The 16,210-nt window shown below is 32.1% G+C and overlaps 1 protein-coding gene across 2 annotated transcripts in view; it reads right to left on the bottom strand.

Moving 5' to 3' along the window:
- Positions 1 to 8,068: 8,068 nt before the first annotated feature.
- The window catches only part of LOC106457848 (phosphatidylinositol 4-kinase beta-like), a 46,313-nt gene continuing 38,171 nt past the window's right edge, over positions 8,069 to 16,210 (bottom strand). For both annotated transcript variants that reach the window (XM_022383902.1, XM_022383903.1), the window contains exon 14: positions 8,069 to 14,155. In XM_022383902.1, the coding sequence (XP_022239610.1) occupies positions 13,850 to 14,155 (306 nt within the window). In that variant the 3' untranslated portion in view covers positions 8,069 to 13,849. The remainder of the gene's footprint in view (positions 14,156 to 16,210) is intronic.

The following is a 16,210-nucleotide window of genomic DNA, read 5'->3' as shown; positions in this document are numbered from 1 at the left end:
AAACTTCAGCTATCCATCGAGAATGAAATGATGACTGAAGTGCTTGCTTTAAATTATGTACTGCTTTCATGATTATTATATACAATGTCCGAAATATATCAAAGCACCAATAACACAGGCCTGTGAATTTTAACTTCATAAAAGCTGTTTTGGTTTTATTACGAAAATTCCACAATTCAGCTACACAGATTTCGAAAATCATAACCATTTGTGTCTATCGTTTAAGGATTTTTTACAAATCGGGAAGAAAAAACCCTACTTAGATCAAATTATTACTTCGTTTACCATAGTAAACATTTGTTAGTATTATGTCTGGATTCTAGAACGATCGATAAGACCCCTACGTCGCCATTGGTCTAGAGAAATCTATAGCCAGTGGTTGTCAACATCTTAAGCATAACAAAATGTGACCCGATTTCAATGAAAACGATTCGCTTATGTAAAAGTACGTATGACGTTTTGTGAAAAATCTGTACGAGATGGAGAAAAACGGATATCATTTTCGGATTCAGCGTACAGGAATTACTGTAGAACGTGTAAAAATTTCAATACAATAAAACCATCGCAGGCCCGAGTTCTTAATGACACATCGATTGTTAACAATTACATGTACATTGTCTAAATTACACCAATGTTATTATGCAAACGTGCGTTTATATTTACTTTACAGAGTAGGTGGGGGTGGAGTACCGTTTCAGTTGCTAGCCACCCCAGCAATCTTGTGGCCACCACGCCACTTGTCTCTAGCTATTTCACAAACTGGTCAAACCTCATCTATTCTTCTGTTTCTAAATAATTATGTTTTAATCACATCGATTTGTAACCAAAACGGGTGGTAGATTACGAAATGTTTTAAATTGTAATCCTTAAATGTTTAAAAGTGTTCTTTGTAAAGGACACCTTTTACCATTTTTTGATAAGACGCGAATTGACCTTGTGGAAAAGCTCTGGATTTCGGAGCTGGCGAGCCGCTTTCAAATATTTGTGTTACAATAAAATATTCTCCACACTTTAAATTATGGATGTGTTATAAGAGTGGCAGTCCATCCCTTAGCATGAATGGTGGGTGGTTGGGTGCTGCTGACTGGCTGTCTTCTCTCTGGTCAGTAGTTCAAAATTAGGGATGGCAGCAGGTAGCTTTAGTAGGCTACCTGTAAATACATTATAACAACTTTTTTTGGGCTTCTTTTAAGATCTTGATTTTCAACTGTAATTTCTTATCTTCCGGTTATATTTATTTTTCTCTGCAGTAAAGAGGCGAGAATAATGAAACCCCGGATTCACAATCTGGCACGCTAACCACCGAGTAGCGTTCGGACCTTTGTTTATTTGTATCAGCACGAAGCAATACAGCTATAGTGTTGTATCCATTTCGGGAATCAAACCCTGAATTTAAGCGTTATAAGTTTTGAAGCTTATCACTGAGTCGCTGGAGGACTTTCGTGTCTGTAAGTAAGTTGGTTAAAGCTTACATAAGTCATATGTTTATTAAAATGGACGATATAAATTTAAATGAATATTGCTTACACACACTGATGCAGTCAGGACATTTTTACCATTGACAAAAGTACAAACGCCTCTCAGTTAGAAACTTTCTTTTTTTTTTACAGTGCTAAGAGTTATTTAATTTCCTCTTTTCTTTGGTTCAGTTTTAAGTACATACTCATCCCATAATTCTTCTAGAAATGTGATAAATCTCTGAAGTTGCCTAATGTTTATAACAGCTTTTTCTTACCTTGCGAGGTTCTCCTTGCTCTTGTACCAACAAACCCTTTCCTTAATGTCTTATCACTTAGAGGTATCCTAGCTAAGGCAGGGATATCCAGCCTATGAAACCCAACTTGATTCAGTAGATTGCAGATGGTTCTTTTTTTAAATGTGCATTACCGTAGGGAAGTAAAAGAATGGGGTTAGGTTAAAATGCTATTCTACCCCTACCCATCTTTTCAAAATCTCACCAGATTTCTACAACTTGCACTACCCAATCTTAAGAGTGGAACTATGCTAATTATTGCACTTTAAATATAAGTTTAGTTCTGAATTACACTATTTATGAAAGAAACGTTTTATTTGCCGTCTCCGGATTTTTTCCACTAATTTTAATGCTATAACAGAATCAAAGACACGTATTTTAGTTGTTTACTTTTTTACCGTTTCGTACCGTAACTAAACGTAAAAGTAAACGTAAAGTAAACGAAAGTAAACTAATTAGTATATACACTAACTATATAATATATATATATATATATATATATATATATACGAATTTTTTAAGACATCATTGTAGTTCTAAGAATAAACGCTGATCATGTAAACCTGTTATTATCATGGTTTGCAATATTTTCATCATCGACAGGTATGTGAAAACATTCATTGTTAGTAAATACATTATGTCCTCCGGTGAGTCAGCGAAATGTATACTGACTTCCAACGCTAAAACTCGAGGCTCGAGTCCTCGTAGAGGGCAAAGCTCGTACAGACTATTGTGCGGCTTCGAACTAAAAACAACAAATGAGTTGTATTTCTACTGATTACTTTCAGTTCCTGTTAATAGAGTTAAGTTCATTCTCTACAATTAATTTAGACGTATATATAAATATGTCTTCTAGCTTTTTAAATAATATAAATTTACACTGAATTATTAAGAACTTTTGATTAAATGTAAATTAACTATATTTGGATTAAGAAGATAATCTTGATAAAAACACACACACACAATATAATCAAGATTTACAGGTCGTTCCAATCAGTTATGGATGCTAGTAATTTCTAGACTGTTAACCGATACATTATTTCTGTCATTTTACTGTACAATCTCACAGAGTTGCCACAGATTATTTGTTTTATCATTTACAATATTACTTTTCAGTTTGTGCTACAAATTTTCAATTGGACAATAACGATAGGACGTTGGGCTGTCCACTTCATAACTTTTATATCACCAGCTATTCTTCTCTCTCTCTCTCTAAGTACCACTTATTCAACAGAGCACTGGGTACAGAGCGACTAACTAAAGTTTTATGGTACTGCTACTTTTTCATAGGGCCCGGTGGTTAAGGCACTCGACTCGCAATCTGAGGGTCGCGGGTTCGAATCCCTGTCACACCAAACATGCTCGCCCTTTCAGCCGTGGGTGTGTTATATTGTGACGGTCAATCCCAATCAATCCTTGGTAAAAGAGTAGCCCAAGAGTTGGCGGTGGATGGTGATGATTAGCTGCCTTCCCTCTAGTCTTACACTGCTAAATTAGGGACGGCTAGCGCATGTAGCTTTGCGCGAAGTTCATAACAAACAAACAAACAAACTTCTTCATAACATATCACCAGTTTTAATAGTATCTCCCATACTTGCAGTATTGAAACATCCCCACATATTCATAGTTTGTGCCACTTTTTTTTTAGCTTTTACACTCTTATTTAAACTGTTCATTATCAGCCCTTCTCGTTCGCCATATTTTTGGGATCATTTGCAATGTTAAAAGCTTGACCAAATTCACACGTGAAATAGTAGGCTGGAAAGTTTTTGAGTAGCTTTAAACAGTTCTATATTCGTGAAAGTATTTTAATAATCAGCAGATTTTGTTCAAAAAATAACGTTTGATGTCATTTATGAGTAGAAATTTTATTATTTGAAAACAGTATTTCCAAAGTGTCACAAAAATTTACATATTTCATGTATCTAAGTAGAGTAATTATTTCAAAGTGGCTTTTCACAATATACTTCTACCTACTTGACTTTTGACCTCAATTTATCATTCACGGTCAAGGTAAACATCCACTACTATCGCGATTGGGACAACTCACGGATTGAATTTTAAACACTTGTAGTTAACATTGCCGTAAAAACCAAAACTACGAATTTTGTATTGCTAAAGCTGGCTGACTATATATTTAATGTTATTTAACCGTCTCGACTTTTTTTTTTACATTATTTTCTTTTTTTTAAATGATACTCCAAACTCTCGGTCGCAGCATAACATTCTAACAGTTTTTGAAAAGCACCATTTGTACTAAGTTTCTGAACAAATTAACCTGACTACGTTATATTAAAATGATTTTAGAGACTCACCACTTTGTTATAGTCATACTCTATCTGCTGGCAAAAAACGTTCGTATATGGCTGCAGTTAGTATCACGTAGACGATTTATTCATTCAGCTTCAGTAAGAAGTGTTGAGGGCCTAGCTTATATATTGTATACTGTGTAGTCTCGAGAGCCAGATTCTTACTCGTATAGCGAGTGATTTTCAAATAGGTTTAAGATTAGTGCAGTTCTCAGCTCCTTCCTTGTACAATAATAAAAAAACTATAAAAATGCCTAAATCTCAAACCCACAATCACTTTATAGCTCTATTTCCGTGACACGACGAAGCTTGCTTGTGCTCAAAACAACTTGTAGCTGTTAGATATACACAACTGTTTCAGTTTAATACCAGCCTTATGAGTAGGATAGTTTATATAGCGCAAGTATCATATTTAGTTATTTTAGGAAGTGAGAATTTATGGCAAGTTTGTTTACGTAATTGTTTACCAATCATGTTTAGAATATACGTCCAATTGTTATGAATTAGTGACTGTTATATTGTCGTGTCATGTTACTAGAACTCTTTGAATTTTTCTCATTATTTTAATTGAGTATTATTGCATTAGAATATCTAATTGCGGGGAATATTCTAGACTTCTGTCGGGGTTTAAGTACGCGTTAAAAGATTATTACTTAGGTATAGACTGCGTGATTGTGAGTTTAGTTATAAAGAGCGTATAATGACGATTTTTAAAGCGAAATTATCACATATTGTATTGTAATAACAGGGCAGAGAAGAATAATTCGTCTTGTAAATTGTATTCTAAAGTAATTGAACCAGACTGTGTTGACTTTGACGAAAAAGAGACAATTATTTAAAGCTCTGGATACAACTGTGATAACCAATAATGTAACGGCCATTTGTATATACGTTTTACTTTGTTTATTATATTAAAACAAGTGGACTATGTTGCTGTTTGTTTATTGTCGAAATTTATCGCCAACGAGCCACATACGCCTACTGTAAAGAATCCGGCCTAGAAAACTTGACACCAGCAATACGGTTTTGGGATTCCAATTATAAAGCGTCAACAGAGGCTATTGCGTGGGATTATTTCAAGCTACAAAATACTAATGCTTCATCACAAGAAAGTGGACTATGTAGAAAACATTAAATAAAATAAGCAGCTGTGCTGTAACTATATAAGCCTAATTTATTTTTACATCACAAAAATGGGAGATACAGTAGAACCTTCCTCCCCCCCTGCGTACATGTGTGAGTTATCCTTTTGTTATTTATTGCTGTACTATTGCTGAAAATTAAAGCTACACAACGTATGTTTTGAAATATATATAACCGTGCATCAACAAAAATATTAGAATGTTTTCAATTTCATCTGTGACACTATAAGAGTTGAATTTGCTTTCCATTATGGAAGACTATTTGACAATAATTTTTTGTTTGACAGTTCGTTACCCATCATCCCAGTCGCTGTAGGTATCTAAGAGGTATTTACTAGAAATGGATTTTTATTTGACTATTATTTCAATGGCAAAATTCAAGTTTTTATTTATGTTTAAACATAATCGTCTCTTAATGGTAAAAGGAAAAAAGAGAATCAAGAGGCCTATATCACAGTTTCAGTTTCCCTAGACACACAAATACTATTTACAGTTCTTTTTTTCCCATCTTTTGTGCCTATGTTTTTGAAATCCATCCTATCGCTTTTGATGGACGGACTTGTCTTTTTTTTGGCCTTCTTTTGAAATCACTACATTTGTTTTGTGAGAGTGATTCACCAAACTTTTTCTTTTTATCCTACCTGTTATTTTTACTGTCATAAAATTTTCAAACCAGAAATAACCTTAGGTCCAGCCTCTTTGGTTATTTAATGATTTACTTTGTTGTTTAATGGTCCGGGTATGGCTTAGTGATCAGCAGTCTCAAATTGTAAATTCGAGGAAAATGCACTCTGCTCTTTGGGGCCGTGAGTGCGCTATAAGAGTAACGAGTTAAATCCCAATATTCGGTCGGACAAAAGCATCTTTAGAGTTGCCGCTAGGTGCTGTCGACTACCTACTTTCTCTTTAGTCTATCAATTCAAAATTAGGGATAACTATGCATACGCAAAAGTCTGAAACAAACCATCGTTTAACGTTGAGGCAAACAAATTCACATATCAAGTAAAATAGTGTTATGTATCTGCTTGTTTGTTAATTTCTGGTAGAAATTCTTTCCGAGGAACTTCAGTGATGCAAGTCCTTTCTTGATTATGCCAGTTTATTCTTTCTCGATACAAACTTTTAGTACACAGTAATTCCACAGTCAGTACATTTCTCGTCACTTTCAACTTTATAATACACGCTATAAATCACAGCGATTCACAACATCGATAACTTCGCTCTCTACGAGTGCAAAACACACACTAGCTCGAAACAGAATCGTGAATTACCCGAAACTCACCGTAACTACTGTTCGTTTTTTCAACCCCTGGCTTTTCTCTGCCAGTCTTATATACTAACAAAGAGGCGCCTCCAACATTCGCGGAGTTCCCCGATTATTCGAGAAATTCACCACGCATGCTCCCAGCGTCACGTGACTTCCGCTGTCGTAGCAATACTGTATACAATCCTTAAGTGCATAAATGGAAATCCTTAATATAGCGAATGGAACCGATACATTGCATATCTAATACTGAACATCGAGATAAGATATAAATGGAATACAATACATACATACATATAACAATTTTAATTATCTATTGATTTATTTTTAAAATGTCATAACAACAGGAAGAAAACAAGCTTATAGTGAAAGTATAAATTATTTTAAAGGCTAGTGTTACTGCTATTTCACACTAGGCGTACTGTGAAAAATAAATGCTGGAGTTTGGGAACAGTTTTAAATGATAAGATTGAAACAGCCCATTGCTTTACTTTTGATGTTTAGTAATGATATTTTACAACATGGTGTTGTATTCCTACAAGTCTATCCATACCCTTGCGTCACGTATTTTTGTCGTGCGGCGTGGATTGTTAGTCCACGACAATAGGCACTCAATGGCTTCCTGTGAAATGCTGTCAATAAATGTGCGATTCACAAATGATTCTTTAAAATTAACAATTCCAAAACAAAAATTATGTATATAAACAACCAAAAGTTCTGGGGAAAAGTAACTCTTATTTTTAAATCGTTCGAGCCTTTTCGTCTGAAATGAAGTAACCGGCTTGTCTTTTGTACTAATTCATACAAAACGTAGTAAATCGGCTGCAAATAAATGAGTTTATTTTCTAAGAATGCATGTATATGTTAACCACTTCGTGTTCTAAAATAGTTAAAACGTGGCAAAAGAAAATAATGTTGTTATATGTACATGTTGTCCATATAACTTTTCTGCTCGAAATCGATTTTGTTGCCTCTACAAGTTCTGGCCGATAAAATTTCATTCTTCATACTACTAGCAAATATCGCACGTAAGATAGATTATAAAGAAAAATATATAAAAAATAGCATGTGTCTCATTGTTTTATCTATATAAATATAATAGTACTGTCTGTTGTATATCCTTGGATGGAGGTCCATGTGGGAGATACATGCAAACTTTCAGCTTTGCATTTTGCAGTTTTATGAGCGTTTTTTACACCTATTTCGCCCCCTTGCAGATGGACCTTCACCAAATTTGGTTCATTTTTTCTATGGAGAATTACATACAAACTTTCAGTTGTTTTTTAATTTTGCGTTTTGCGGTTTTTTTATGGGCGTTATTGCGTTTTTTAACACTACTTCTTCCTCTGTTGATGGATATTCTCCAAATTTGGCATGAAGGTTTGTTGGGTCCATGCAAAGTTGTGATTTCCCATTTGGTGTTTTGCAGTTTTCATGGACGCTTATTACAATATAAGGAAAGCAACCTTATGTTCTAAGATAACCTTTCATTAATCATGAATTTACATAACTTCTGTCCAGGGGACGGGTACTCCAGCTAGTATACAATATTTTTAAAACAAAAATTCATTGAACTATTAGAATAATTAAAATTACATAACACGTGACATCTACTGGTAGCTTTAAGGTAGCTATTTTACGTTCGTACATTATATCGATAAAAAGTAATATTAGGTACAGAATAATACTTCTCACACTGTTTAGTGGTTAAACAAGAAATAATTCCAACAATGTTAACAATATTTACAAAACATTTTTTATTAGCGGGAAACTGAGAAACGGTTTTTTTGTATTGTTGAAAATGCTGTATCATTTACTTTTAAAAATATTCACTGAGAAGGAATTAACTTGATTTCTTCAGCTTTTGTTTTATTTTCGATATTTACATTTGGATTTCTGAACTTATATGCACATGCTTCACAAATATATCTATACGAAGTATAAGGGGAAAAAAATTAATGACACTCATTTTGAAAATTTGTCATTTCAAACAAACAAAAAATCGTTTAGCTATGCAATATCGCAACAGAATTTTACTTACGCTGTGGTTTATATATATATATACTAAAGCCACATCGGGCTATTCTCTGTGTCCACCGAGGGGAATCGAACCCCTGACTTTACCGTTGTAAATACGTAGACTTACCGCTATCCCACTGGGGGACATTTTAGTAACGACAGCCATCAATTATTTGTGTAACCGTTTCTACTAATGTTATTATAATATGCTGTTTCTCTGCGATATTTTTTTTTTATTTTTTGTAATCTACTTATTAGTTTTCATCTGGTGACGTTACTGAGAATAAACTCTCGAAAAAAAGTACAATTTGTCTAAGGTTCATACTTATTGAAACTCAAACTTTTCATGGGTATACAATTTCCAGTTAATCCTGAATCTTTTAGGGAATATTTTTTTACGATAATAGTGATTTTAATCAAATATATAAAAAAAGTTTCAAATATTTTTTGTTTACAAAATAATTTCTTAAATATTAATTTCCTACACTAGACAATCTAGATACATGAATATGCTTTACATCAACAAGCAGTTTGCTATAATAAAAGCTCAGTTATATTGTTTGTAATCAAGCACAAAGCTACACAATGGACTATCTGTGCTCTGCCCACCACGAGTATCGAAACCCGGATTCTAGCGTTGTAAGTCCGTAGACATACCGCTGTGCCACTGAGGGGCCCAATTTATATAAAAGTACATTAATTATACGGTTCCTATTCGTTTCAGTTGAATCTTGAGTGTAACTAACAACAATGCCAATTTTTTTGTTATATTTTTTGTGCAATAAAGTTTTAAATTATTTAAGTTATAATTGATCTACCATACCATAACACATCATGACACCTGATAGAAATTCAAAAACTTGTGAGGTGTTATTAGAGAATACGTGCAGGTCAGAGTAGTTTGTTTTAAACTTCTCAACTTCATGTTATGCTCACAATGAAGCAAACGACAGGTCAGAGATCCGTAAATGTGATTCACGCAAAGCCTTCCCTAATTTTGAACTGCGGATCGGTGGGAAGGTAACCAGTCGGTAACACCTGCCGCCTAATGCGATTACTCTTAATCAAACAGTGGGATTTACTACTTATAATGAACCCACAGCTATGTTTGACTGCACCATGTTTCGAACCCAAGATTCCCACTTTGGCTGGCAAGTGGTATGATATACCATCATATAATATGATATACCATCATATCATCAGTCAAGACACTAATTACTTTTGTCGAAATTAGTATTTCCCAGTACGTAGGTAAACATATTGCTTGGGCCAGTATGAGTCTATTAATCACAGAGGAGAAAACTCTAAATACATCATAACCCGTGGTACTGTTTAACTTGTAAATATCATGGATGTCAGATGGTGATACACGTTTAACTTGAAATTAAAAGTGATGGCTAAAACTAGTAGGTTAAACGTTTATGTAACCAATAAATTCACTAGCCTGCATGATAACTTATCATTTAACAACTTATTAATGACAGTCGGGCTAAGAATAATTTCTAAGATGTCATTTCTAATAAAAGTTACATGAACATATAACTTTTATTACTACAGTTTGCTAGATAACACACTAGAAAAAAAATCCAGCAAGTAATAATACGTTGAATGTTTTAATCATATTTGTATCTTGCACAAATAGTTAAATACCACACCTTGAACAATGCAACACGTCAATTTTTGTAGAGATCACCAGTGTCCTGTTTAAGACCTGGTGGCTTTAGATTTAAGGTGTTTCAAACAACAAAAACACAAAAAAAAAAATTGTCTTTGTGTCGAAAAACTCTAAATGACTGAATTACTATTTTGATTGTATCACAAAGAACAAAGAAATGAAGGGTGAACATGAACACACTCAAAAATATGAAAGTGTGTTTATAGATCAAGCATTTTATAGAATCATTAACACTTATGATATTTACGTGTGACCAATTTTCACTATCCAAGTCACGAGATAATGTTGGGTTATAATTCACAAAAAAGTAGGTTAATAAAAAATTCATTCTTTCAAGAAAATGTAACTTGCAAGTTAAAATTCATTTATAAATGCTAGTTGTCAGTCATATTAATTAGTCTAAATGTCAGTTACTAGGTGTACACAGAAAGTATTTCTTATGTGGTAACACACATCCCCAGTTGCTAAATCAGTTCATGTAGTGAGAAAAAAAATACTTTCAAAAAATAAGTATTTATGAACTGAGTGAAGATAATACAAAACACATTAAGCTGTTGGTAACATCACAGAATGTTTGGAATCTCTAGAAACATACAAACGTAGTTTCCTCGGAATGTTCCACACAATTTCACTCACAATAATTATTCTTAGTTCTTTAAAATCTGACATGCACAAGTTTTTTTTACACTTAGTATTTCAGCTTTCTTCAGCTTGTAGTCTATTATTATTAATTAACTGTCTTTCTATGGGTATATTTCACACTGGACTTTAGATAAAAACACAATATTCTGTGTCACTACTTATAGCTGAATATGGACAGTTAAAACACATATTATTTAATGCTGATGAAACTTTGGTGAGTTTATTTGAAGCTGTTTTATAAGAAACCTAACCAGAAGTTAAACATGTCAAAGAATAAAGATAACTTATAAATGCAAAATATATTTTATATTTGTTAAACTCACTGATTTGAAAATAACTTAAACTAAATTAGTTATTACGTTATCATATGTTGAGAAAAACCTTTTTACTTTAAAGCAGAAGTTCTAACTTTAAAGCTTTAATAATCAAGTATGGAGATAAAAAAATATAAAAAAAAAAGTTATGAAATTTCAATGTCCTTCACAGGTATCAGAAATCTGAAATACGATAAACTATATTAGTGCCCAAACCATTTCAAAAAACAGAAAAGTAAAAATACTTGACATTGTAAATTAGGTTCATATTTATTTATAAAGATATTCATTTTGTTTTAAAATGGTTTTCCCAATTTCAATTTTTGTTTTTATTCTGTAAAAATGCAAGATAAAAATTTTTTTTTTGAATTACAACATCAAGGTAATGACATAAAAACCATGTTACACATAATTTAAGACTTGTATTTTAAAATATCAATGCTAAGAATAATTCTTAATTGAAAAGGCATTACAGTATTCTTCTAATACTTAACTGTAAAATCCTTAAACTTTTCAGTGCCGATAAACACTTAACAAAACACTTACTTAATTACACACGATCTTGAACAATGTTGAAAGTTTCTGACTTCAGGACTATGGGTACATATATTTGTTTGAAACATTCAACAATTCATATTGCAACGTACTAGAAAATCAAGAAATTGTTTTATTGATATTTTCTTTAATGATGTTTAGTGGCAAATGCACAAAATTTACAAAAAAAAAAAATTATTAAATAAAGTAAAACTGTTTGGTTATATTAGTTTTCAGTATACTAGAACTACCTTCAAACTATATTTAAATCACAACCTAAAAAACTTTGAATATTTACAAATAAATTTTACACATATTTCATTATTTTCTTCTGATAAGCCATACACACACACACATATATATATATATAAATCAATCCCAGTAACAGTTACCGATGTCATTAGCTTTCACTAGCAACTATTAACCATCAACAATACTCTTAAACTATACAAAATGCCTGTGACAATTATCTTGTTATTCATAACTAAAACAATTTTGTTGATGTTTATCATTAGGACAAGAGTAATGGACGACAATGTTTCTAACATGTTATCGGATAAAGTAAATTTATAACAATGGTTGATTTGAAAAAATACAAGGCACAAAATATCCCTCACGAAAAGTGTGTCTATGTACACTTATAAATAAGACTACAAACTCACTCATAGTAATAAAACCTCCTTAAGGTTGTGTTAAACAACAGGAATTTTTTTATACAAAAGGTCAAATTCATTATTTGCAATTAATTACAATATACAACTCAGTCATGTAAACAAATATTGAATCTTAAAATCTAGTATTGGTCCAAGTTTTCTAAAGAAATGCCATGCTATTACAAAGGGTTCAATGCTTTATATTAGTATATGTAGGCTTCCAGCAGTAATATTATGTAAACTCTTCACATAGTGACTCTATCAAACCTCGAGCAAAGGTGGTATCAAAACTACATTATCACTAATATTCTGTAACTTTGAATAACTAGTATTTACATCTACACCTTTAAGCTATATCACCACTATCTGCAAATCTACCCCTTTCAAGGGTGGAGTCTCTATGTATTGTGGGTCCACAGTAATGAAATTTTAAATCTTGTACATCACTAAATCTATTCCTTCAAACTGTCATTACAAACAGTAAAACTGCCCCTTCAAGTTACATCACTACGTACTCTAGATATGTCCCTTCAAGCTCAAGCTGTCATTACAAACAGAACAACTGTCCCTACAAGTTGTATTACTACATCCTCTATACTTGTACCTTCAAGCTGCCATTACAAATGGTAAAATTGTCCCTTCACATTACATCACTAAATATTTTATATCTGTCCCTTCAAGCTGTCATTACAAACAGTAAAACTGTCCCTTCAAGTTACACGACAAAATATTTTATATCTGTTCCCTTTGAGCTGTCATTACAAACAGTAAAACTGTCCCTTCAAGTTACATGACAAAATATTTTATATCTGTTCCCTTTAAGCTGTCATTACAAACAGTAAAACTGTCCCTTCAAGCTACATGACAAAATATTTTATATCTGTTCTCTTTGAGCTGTCATTACAAACTGTAAAACTGTCCTTTCAAATTACATCACTACATATTATACATCTGTCACTGTCTCACAGAAATCAGTAGTTGTTGTTGCATCTGGAAGCCCACATCATAATCCAACCTGTTCATGTAGAAAAATGAAGTATGGTCAAATAGTTTGTTTCTAGTATAATATTATAAACTGATCTACATTGTTTAGAGAATGAATTTTAAATTACGATCTCACACCAATATCTGTAAGTGGAATAAAACTCATTATGTGAAGCAATATTATTAGAACCACATTTTCTCTGTGCTACACACAACTGTTGATGTTTTTCTTCCAGGTTAGATGTGACAGTTGATTGGAATTGTAAATAACAGGAAGAATATACTTTGTATGAAGAAAACTTCATTTCTTGTCACAACAGAGAGTTTCTTATTAAAGATTAATGGTGGTTGCCATGACTACAGCATATTGTTTTACAACTAGGTAAAAGCAAAACTATTTGGAGAACATGTCATATACAATTTTAGTTATGTTAGAACTATCTCCATGTTAAAAATCCTAAAAAGATCTAATGCATATTCTGTAGTCTTTGATATCGCACCATTGATTTAAAAAGAAAGTGAGTTTTGTATGGACACATTGTTTATTGTAGTTTTTTGGCTCAAAGGATGCCATTGGTTAAATATTGAAATCCATCATACAACCTGGTGGTCAGGGAGTGCATACTGGACTCCACCATGCTATCAACAAAAAGCTGAAGCTGATCTTCGGTAAAGCCAATGTGAAATCGTTCCTTCAGTGCTTTTACAGCACTAGCTCCATTTTTAAAGCAGGGTAGTTGAGCACTGGCTTGCATGATTTCAACCAAAACTAGAATCTTCTCGTGGTGTTTACGAGCAGCAAGAAGTCCTTGGAGTATAAGAATCTTGAAATATTCAAACATGTCACTTCCAAGACCTCCCATAACCTTGAAGTAGATGGTAACCAATTTTCAATATTAGATAAAACAAAACACACTGAATGGGAGTCTAGGACAAGCTTTATATTTTTAATGACAAAGAAGAGACATTAAAACTACTACTAATAATAATAATCACAAAAAACTTATTTCTAATGTTATACTTTTCTTTCAAACTAATTTTAACACATTTTGACAATACTTAAAATTTTGTGCTATATTTTTGATGGCATTTCTATCATTTCAGACTACTCTCTTTTTGCACTTTAAACTGTAATGTCAGCTTTTTCTGAGACTTATGTTTTGTTTTAGCACTTTACCAATATGACAACTTCTTTCAGAAGCAAATTTACAAAATTTCCACAAGTCTTATCACTATGTAATATAGAGAAGACACTATTGAGAGAGATTAAATCTATTGTACTTATGAGGGTTTACTGCTTACAAATAACCATTTGCACTATTCATAAATATCTGTTTAAAAATAAGGATGTAAAGTCCATATTGTAGCTCTTTTGATAATTAATTAATATATATAGCTTCAAGTCAAATTTCATTACTGTCATTGCATCATACAAAAATAGTGTAAATTTGATGTTTCATGAACATTTTGTAGAGCAAACAACTTCATAGAAATGACATTCTGATCAGACAGTATTCACAGAATTCCAACAAAAAGCTGACTTGGAAAACCTAAAAGCGAAATCTTATTTCAAACTAATAGATAGTAACATACTAAAATATATGCAGAAAAGTTACTTCAGTGATTGATTTAAATCTATCAGCTGCATAAACGTGTTGTATGTCTTGTTTTATTGCATTGTGAAAGAAAAATATTGTATGAAATAGAAGAACTTTATACGGGTTACGTAACTTCTTAACATAAAAAATAGCTTATTTTTATATATAATATTGGTATGAATATACAGCTTTGAAATTTCAAAAACATTTCATTGCAATGTTGTTTTAAGAAACAATTAAAGCTGCTTACCTTTGTTATATATTTCAATCACTGACATTTAAGTCTTCCTATATTTTTTAAAACTTTTCGAAAAAGTTTTTATTTTATAAAACCGTGAATGTTATCTTTGTTTTGATTCAAAAAACACAACAAACAATTTCACTGTTTTTATGATCACCAGTGTACAATAAAACTAACTTTTTTACCATGTCATAATTACAAGTATGCAGACTTTTTTCTAAATTGTTAAAGAGGTTTCATTTAACACATGTAATAAGTTTTGGGCCCATTTTTGTATTTATTCAGATATTTTTTGTGTACATTTATATTCAATGATTTTCTTTGCCCAATCTAGCATGTACCTTGGTTGATAAGGCATAATGTGAACAAGGCCTAAAAGAGCGACCTTGCTGGTAAATAAAACTTGATAGTATAAAATGGTTTAACTAAGCTTACTTCATTTTGTTTAATGAAAAAAAATTCTTATAATACTGAAATGTCATAATTGAAATGAAGTATAATATGATAAAGCAAGCTTTAAAAAAGTCAGGTCAGTAATTTTGAGAGAAGTTGTTAAAAAAAATCTTATCACCAAGCTTTTATTACTTTGCTGGATCACTACACAAATCTCCTTGGATCTAGAAGCCACACTGGGTTAAACAGTTCAAAAGAACAGAAAAAGAGCTTTCATTACATGTATATATCACTAGCCTATGACTTCTCAAAGTCGAAATAGTTGCAATTACATCGTACTATAACAATTGAGGTTGAGAAACAGCGATTGGCTAAAATTACACTTCTATTCAAGTTACAGGCAAAATTACTATAACTTTCCTCCTAGGGTGCCGAGTGATTTACTATGCTCAGAAAAAAATTCAGAAAATTTACAAACACTAATAATTTTTAGTTTCACCATGTTGAAATCAACCGAAAATCAAAAAATATATGTTTCTAATATATCAGATTAAAAATCTTTTTTAAATGAATAAGTTTCAACTCTGAAGTTGTTTTCTTTTTAACCCTTTGTGTGCATAATTAAATTTCGAGTGTGTTTTTGAAAAGTCTCAATTATCCACTAACAAATGAAATATAGAATTTGACCT

The sequence above is a fragment of the Limulus polyphemus genome, unplaced genomic scaffold (genome assembly GCF_000517525.1).
Source record: "Limulus polyphemus unplaced genomic scaffold, Limulus_polyphemus-2.1.2 Scaffold382, whole genome shotgun sequence".
Classification (NCBI taxonomy): Eukaryota; Metazoa; Arthropoda; class Merostomata; order Xiphosura; family Limulidae; genus Limulus; species Limulus polyphemus.
This window is presented reverse-complemented; position numbering and strand designations above follow the sequence as displayed.